General features: G+C 35.5%; 1 protein-coding gene across 1 annotated transcript; it reads left to right on the top strand.

Annotated features, from left to right (window-relative positions):
* Positions 1–2,430: 2,430 nt before the first annotated feature.
* LOC109414917 (uncharacterized) lies at positions 2,431–3,668 on the top strand. The gene is made up of 3 exons (XM_062859852.1): positions 2,431–3,108; positions 3,166–3,367; positions 3,430–3,668. Exons 1-3 carry the CDS (start codon positions 2,468–2,470, stop codon positions 3,661–3,663), a joined length of 1,077 nt encoding a protein of 358 aa, XP_062715836.1. The 5' UTR covers positions 2,431–2,467; the 3' UTR covers positions 3,664–3,668.
* The last annotated feature ends 4,061 nt before the right edge of the window (positions 3,669–7,729 follow it).

The raw sequence follows: 7,729 nt of genomic DNA, 5'->3' as shown, positions 1-7,729 counted from the left end.
GTGGGGTCGCCTAATTCCGTGGTAGGTCACCATTCACCGTGGTAGTAGGGACCCATTCACCGTGTATGGGAAATTTTATTCTACTTTGTTTAAAAATGATCAAAACAACCCAGCTAAGGGAATTTTCTTCATTTAAATTCCTTTCAAGTAATAACTTGCAAGATTTTATTAAAAAAACGAATGTTCAAATTTTCGATTTTTTTCTAGATATATGGGACAATATGGGGCACGGTGAATGGAGACCATTGATTTTTAGGGTACCCATTTACCGTGCCTTTTTGTTTCAATTAAAAAGTACGAGTAATCGTGCTTTCTTGTTAAACTAACTTCGGTAATGCAAAATACATACCTGATATGTGAATTTAAATGTTTCTTGGTGGAATAAAACGTTACTACATTTAGTTTATCGCTTAAATCACCTTAGCGCAGTTTTCGTTTTTTCACTATGAATGCAGTGAACGAGCTGAAACCCGCTTCATGTAAACACACTTTAGTGTCAAAATGATACTTTTAAATGTTTCTAATGAGCGTTTTGACATGGTAACAATACATTAGAGTTGTATTGGTGAAATTGAAGAGAAATTGTCATATCATTCAATCATAATATGGAAATAATGAAAAAATATTCGAAGGCCCACGGTGAATGGAGCCCCCACGGTGAATGGCGCCTTGACGGTATAATAATAATATTTCAACAATAATCATAAAATCTCAAAATGTTTTCATCTCAAAAAATCCGTTCCCCAAATTGGCTTCCAGGAAAAATATAAAAAATGTGGGGTTGTTCAAAAATAAAAATTAGAAAAATCAAAAACTGAAATTCTCGAAATCGAGTATTAAAAAGAATCATGTTCCAAAACATGTTTAAATCGATTTTAGATGACGCAATATGATATTTAGATCAAAATAAAAAAATTGGGTATTGGAGGGTTAAAGTAAAATAGTTTATCATTTATGAAAATGTGTTTTTCTAATAAAACCTTATTTTTTTCTAAAAAACTGTTCGTATTACAAAAATCCCAAGATTAGATATGGAATCAGCAGGTCAAAATCCAATAGAAACAATTACACAATTCAATGGGCATATGCAAAATTTCAAATGATTAAGCAAAAAAGTATATTCTCCATGAAGAATGTGTTTTTTAGAATTAAATCATTTTGTCAATAAAACTGTGTTACATAAATGCTGAGGTTAAATTCGGAATCAGCGGGATAAAATCCATTGAAAATGAAGCAAATGGTCAAAGTACGTGAACCACTGTCGACTTGTGTAAATAGTTAAAAGATAGGTATGCACTTTACAAAATGTTACCGCTAGAGTAAATCGCCAATAGAATTCTAGTAATGAGCTGAATTTTAGTATGGTGAGAAGATCAATTCTGCAGTGAAATGGTGCAAAAAGCGTGGGTATTATGATTTCTTGCCTAATTTGATACTGTTTGAGCAAAACTTTGCGTAACAGTGTTGTCGTTTTCTCCATTTATTGCAACATAAACAACATAGTTATCCAAAGTTTTGCTCAAACAGCATAAAATTAGGCAAGGAATCATAATATCCACGCTTTTTGCACCATTTCATTGCAGAAACGGAGAATTGACCTTCTCACCATACAAAAATTTAGCTCATTACTACAAATCTAGTACTACACCGAACGTGTCCGATTGCACGGCTAAAAACTCGTCGATTGGGCTGTTTAGTGAATATAATATTGCCATTTTCTATGGCCTAATCGATAGAGCTCATTTTTCTGAGTATAACGTGATTTTATTGGATTCCAATAGCTTTGTTTTGGTGGTTAAGATAACAAAACAGTTTTAGTGGTAGTAGTTGAAGCACAATTGCCTTGAATTCGTGTTTCCACCTTTCTTCCACTGGTTCAAGAAAACCGTGTTTGAAATTCCACTAGGTTTCTCAGAAATTTGCGATACTAGATCCATTCATTGAATCACCCCTGCAATGGGTCATGCAATTATTGTGCCAACAATTTCTGGGAAACTCGAAGGTCCTTATAAATTCCGCAACAATTTATCCCAACCGAGGCTAGTAAATAATGCATCACATGGTGACACCCTGTCCATATTAGAAGCAACATGTACGTCAGTTTGTTTTTGAACTTTGGTGTACAATGTTTGCTAAACTTTGCTCTAAGTGGAGCCATTACTGGCGTGGATGGTCGTCACGATTGGCTCAAGTACGACAGTGTTGGCCATCGGAAGTACTCACAGGAGATTGTTTTTGGTTGCTGGATGTGCTGGTTCTGCTTGGAGGTAGAGGTTTTACTTGTTGGGCTAAAAAAAATACAAATATATAATTTATCCTAAATTGATTGCTTTCACGGTCGAATACAGATTTCATTCTAAATCGATTTTATTTTCTCTTTATGATGAAATAATCAAGGAAGCTCTTGTTTTCTTCTATTGATCCAGGAATGAGAAGTGCATCAACATCGACTTGGCGTACAGAACGTATGATTCGTTACATCGTGAACAGCCTGTTTGCGTATCAATTAGTTGCGAACGTTCTTCAACTGAGAAACACATCAACCATCAACAAAGACCATGTCCTTCGAATCGTTGTGGAACTGCTCAAACTTACCGGAATTTGTGCTTGTTGCCTAAGAGTTACATGTATGGTTTACTCCAAAGAACGGATTGAGACTATCAAACGTTTTATCACTTACGACACTTCAGATTCTGGTGACAGCACCTTCGATGAACAGCAACGACAAAATTTCAAGAAACACGCTCGTGCGATTGTGCAAACTGTGTTTGGACTAATCATTACCGATACAATTCTGCTTACGATTCCTTGCTCTGCCACAAGAAATTTGATCGGGTTCCCAACTCAACTATCGTTTGTTGGACAACGCGCATCGAGTGTGCTGCATTTCTTACTAGTCACCGGTTTTCCCTTGGCAACCTTTTCGAAATTCACCTGCAGCATGGCCAACAATGTCGTTCTACTGCTGGGCATGCGAGTCAAGTTGAACATTGTGGCCCATCGGTATAGGCAAATCTTTAAACAAGAATGCCTGGACCAGGAACAGCGCTTCGATCACATGAACGAGGAATTACGAAAAGCTTTGATACAACAGACAGAATGCTGGAGGTAACGATACACATTTTTGGCAGAATGCTGTAATAATTCTTCTGTTTTGTATCCTAGACACTTATCGATCCTTAAAGATATTGTTGGCAGAACATTCATCCCCGTCCATTACTATTCGCTTTACTGTATCGGGTCATTACTGTACGTATCGCGAGATATGGGAGTCAATGCAACGTCAGGAGTTCTGGTGGCATCCGTATGTTTTCTCCTATTGGAGTACTATGTTACGTGTCGTCTGATTGATTCACTTCGCGATGTGGTAACAAAACGATTTATTTGAAACAATGTGCACATAATTATTCTAACTTTCTTAACTTCCAGACTGACTCAATTGGATACACAATTTTTGAGCTGTGCGCTCGAATTCCTTACACTCGTAAGAGCCATCAGAAGTTCGTACACATGAAGAGAGCTTTGATAATAACGTGGATTAATACGAGCAACGTGTCGTTTGCGAACTGTTTTCAGCTGTTCAATATCTCTACATCTGCTTTTGTCGGAATGCTGAACATTACTTACTCGGTGTTTACGTTTTTGATCAACGTTGGTTGGTAAACTTAGCTTGGGATATTTGTTTAATGCATATTTGAAAATTCTTCTTCTTCTTCTCTATTTGAAAAAAATGTAACTTCATTATGCATTAGGTCAATGAAAATGGTTTTCTAGATTTAGATCGCTGAAATTAAGGTAGATTTCCACTAAAATTCTCTCTCATCTGTGTAAACGATTACTTTAACTTCAGCATTCGAACAGTTCTCCACATTACTCCTACGTATGCAGAATGAAGATACACACTTCATCGTGCACCTCAACTGCCTTAAACGCGAGCTATTAGAGTGGCTCATTTCGTTAATTAACTACAATCTCTTTCGTTTTGCACTCTTAAGCTCTTTGTAAGTGGCGGCAATGGGCACGCGTACTTACATACATCTATCGATCTTTCGCTCCATGGTAGTTAGTACTTTAGGACGGTATGTAGGAACATGTGCTTACCATCAGCTCAATGCGCATTACAAGAAGTGATGGGGGTGGCTTTACTGGATCAGGTTTAAGGCCTCCGCTGACTGCAGAAGCAGTCAGCAGCAGCCTCCTCATTTGACTTCAAGTGAAGCGACTGCGCGTGCTCAATGCTCGTATCAATTTTCCCGATCAGCTTCGCACATTCGGTAGGTCGGTATCTTGCAGTTGTGGAACAAATCGTCTCAGTCGGTGATCTACCCACCGACCAACCGACCGACCGTCGTTGGCAGCGGAGATACTCATCGGTGATTATTGTTGCGCCTTTGCAGCTTTATTGCGATAATGTCGTCACAACCACTGGATCGACTGGGGTGGGAGGGAGAGCATTTTGGAAGCAGAGCGATTCCAAGCAACAGCATCAAAATTAAGGAAAATTTTTAATTCATGATTTTCTATTGAACTGAAACTTTGCACAGTTTTTCAGTTCCATCTAAATCGCCATTTTTCGATATCAAATTTTTATTTAGAGCCACGACTAACTTTTCAAAAGGGTGTATGTGAAAATGGTTCAAAAATATTCAAAAATATGCACAACAAAAACGGATTGTTCGATTGTTATGAATTTTTCAGCAAAGTTAGATAGCTAAATGGTGATTTCTAAGAAAATATACACTGTGAAAAAAAATCTATTTTATCATTGAAAAACATCATTTTTGTCACAAAAACTCAAATATCTCAAAACCCTATCTTTTTACCAACTTGATTTTTTTAGGGAAAACGGTCCATTGTATTAGCAATCTACCATAAAAATTTGGTGATGGTAAACTAATAAACAAAAAAGTAATAACATTTCAAAAATTTCACAATTTTTACATTTAGTAAAAAAAATTTTTCTGTGTATATTATTTCGGCCGGGAATCGCGATTTGATGCTGATTTTATTGTTCAGCAAAGTTTTATAACTAAATGGCGATTCCTAAGAAAATATACACTGTGAAAAAAATCTTTTTTAACATTAAAAAATATCATTTTTGTCACAAAAACTCAAATATCTCAAAACCCTATCTTTTTACCAACGTAATTTTTTAGAGAAAACGGTCCATTGTATTAGCAATCTACCATGAAAATAAACAAAAAAGTTATGACAATTCAAACATTTCACAATTTTCACATTTAGTAATAATTTTTTTTAGTGTAAATTATTTCGGCCGGAAATTGAAGTTTGATGCTGATTTTATTGTTAATGGCCTTGCGTGAGTAAAACAAGTTGTTTTAATTATATATTATATATACATATAATATAATATACTATGTACCGTAATGTTCCGATTTTATCACGCCCTCCGCGCATTAGTCGTTTATTCATTAATTTGCTGTTACATTTGAGGACAAGTGTTTTCCCTCTTCTTCAAGATGAATGTTGAAAGCGTGTTTTGCAACGTTAAAAATATTGAAATGGGTATAGATGTTGAAGAATATTACAGGGCATTTTTGAAAAGGGACGTAATTAAATTGTTTAAACAGATGTCGCTGATGGCAATTTCTCAGTTGTTGTCGTTTTCGAACTTCCTGCGCCCTGCTTTACCGATGATATACAGATGGCTCGTTTGTCAAATTCTAGACGGCAGGACGTGCAAATGCGTAATTTTGTACACAATGTGGACATTTGGGCATAACCAGTCTCTTTCAGTTTATCTATGGTGCTTTCGGTGAGATTTCGTAACTCTTTTGAACATTTTTTTTCATCAAACGGTCTACAAGAGAGCGTTGAGTTGAAGACCTTTGAGAAAGCGACTGTTCATCTTGTTCGTTAGATTATAATAAACAAAATCACTTATTAATTTTAACTTACTTGTTTGGTGTTGGTGGCTGAAGAAAAAAAATACTATACAATTTTTAATATTCATAGCGGTAGTATTTTTTTGTTTTTTTCGTGAGCATTGTCAGGTATGTATACAGACAAACAAACGTAACACTGGCGAAATTTTCATTGACCACGCCTTCAACGATCATTTTGAATCTTGGTTGTGGCTTTCATAACAAGAAGAGCGCCCATCGTTTTTCTTTGCGTTTGACGTTTCACACTAGCGCCTTCTGATGACGATATTGCACAACGCAGTGTTTCGTGAAACATTTCCACCAGGTGGTGATAGTGTGAACTGGGCGATGAATTTTCACTAAAATTGTTCTAGGCGTTTCGTCTGTTTGTCTGTGGTATGTACCTCTTATGCATTTGTTGTTGTTGAAGTTACTCGCATTCTTCCGATCATAAAGTCTGTTCTCTACACACTTAATTTTGATTACCGCACGGTGTGTCTGGTATAAGAAATTTATTACAAAAAAATAGGCATCGCTAATTTTTACGTTACGTGAAAGTTGACGCTACTAGCTTTCATTCAAGCCCAACATCGAAATATTCCATCGGGGGAACTTTTTCATACAAAAATTGGGTATGTTTGTTAAGTAGAAATAGGGATTAATTTGGAACCGTTCATTTTGTATGGGGAAAAACAGTATTCTGAAAAAGTTGTTCGAGATCCCTCGGTGGATTTTTTTGAGGGACCGTGCAAATGAAAGCTGGAAGTCTCTATTTTTGAATAGCGAAAAATTTGGCGATGCCCAATTTTTTGTTATAAACCTTTCCCATACACACGCCGTGTACCGAGTTCGGTAATTTTTTGACGAGATTAAAACTGCTGAGCACCGAACTCGTTCAGCAAAAATGCATTGTTTACCTTTTCCATACGATTTTGACAGTTGCTTTACTGAGCCTCAGTAAAATCGATTACCGAAACTACCGAGATCGTACTGCTGTTATAATCTCGTCAAAAAAGTACCGAACAGGCAATTCAGAAATAAGTGTGTAAGAGGGATTTTTTTTGCGGATAAACTAGACGTATACGCGTATAAAAAAACTTTTATTATACAGCTTTTGTCTTAGAAATAAATTCAATTCCATTTTTCTTATAATCAACAGCTTTTCAACACTATCAAGGGATTTTTTCACCAGTCACGTACAATAAAAAGTATGACAATCTCAATATTTTTGATCACAACACTGGATCGCGTCTAAGTTTCAAATAGATACTATAGTAATTACGAATAATCAAACTAAAGTATCATGAAAACAACTTGTTTAATTCAGGCGGTAGCCTTTACAATAAAATCAGCATCAAAATATAATTCTCGAAATAATTTACACAGAAAAAAATTTTTTTTTGTTACTAAATGTAAAAATTGTGAAATGTTTGAAATGTCATAACTTTTTTGTTTATCAGTTTACCATCACCAAAATTTTATGGTAGATAGCTGATATAATGGGCCATTTCCCCTAAAAAATTGAAGTTGGTAAAAAGATAGGGTTTTGAGATATTTGAGTTTTTGTGACAAATATCATATTTTTTCAAAGTAGAAAAAGAAATTTTTTACAGTGTATATTTTCTAAGGAATCATCATTTAGTTATCTAACTTTGCTGAAAAATTTATAACAATCGAACAATCCGTTTTTGCTGTACAGCTTTTATAAATATTTTAGAACTATTTTCGCATACACCCTTTTGAAAAGTTAGTCGTGAGTGAATATGAAGGTTTAATATCAAAAAATGGCGATTTATATGAAATTGAAAAACTGTGCAAAGTTTCAGATATTTTTGAAATGGTCG

The sequence above is a fragment of the Aedes albopictus genome, chromosome 3 (genome assembly GCF_035046485.1).
Source record: "Aedes albopictus strain Foshan chromosome 3, AalbF5, whole genome shotgun sequence".
NCBI classification, from domain to species: domain Eukaryota; kingdom Metazoa; phylum Arthropoda; class Insecta; order Diptera; family Culicidae; genus Aedes; species Aedes albopictus.
The sequence above is the reverse complement of the archived record's forward strand: the minus strand, read 5'-3'. Positions and strand labels throughout refer to the sequence as shown.

What these genes read in the sequence shown, in the direction of transcription:
- LOC109414917 (XM_062859852.1), top strand. Translation starts at nt 2,468, where the DNA reads ATGATTCGTTACATCGTGAACAGCCTGTTTGCGTATCAATTAGTTGCG. An exon ending in CAACAGACAGAATGCTGGAG is followed by an intron (nt 3,109 to 3,165) that starts GTAACGATACAC and finishes TTTGTATCCTAG; the next exon opens with ACACTTATCGATCCTTAAAG. An exon ending in TTGATTCACTTCGCGATGTG is followed by an intron (nt 3,368 to 3,429) that starts GTAACAAAACGA and finishes CTTAACTTCCAG; the next exon opens with ACTGACTCAATTGGATACAC.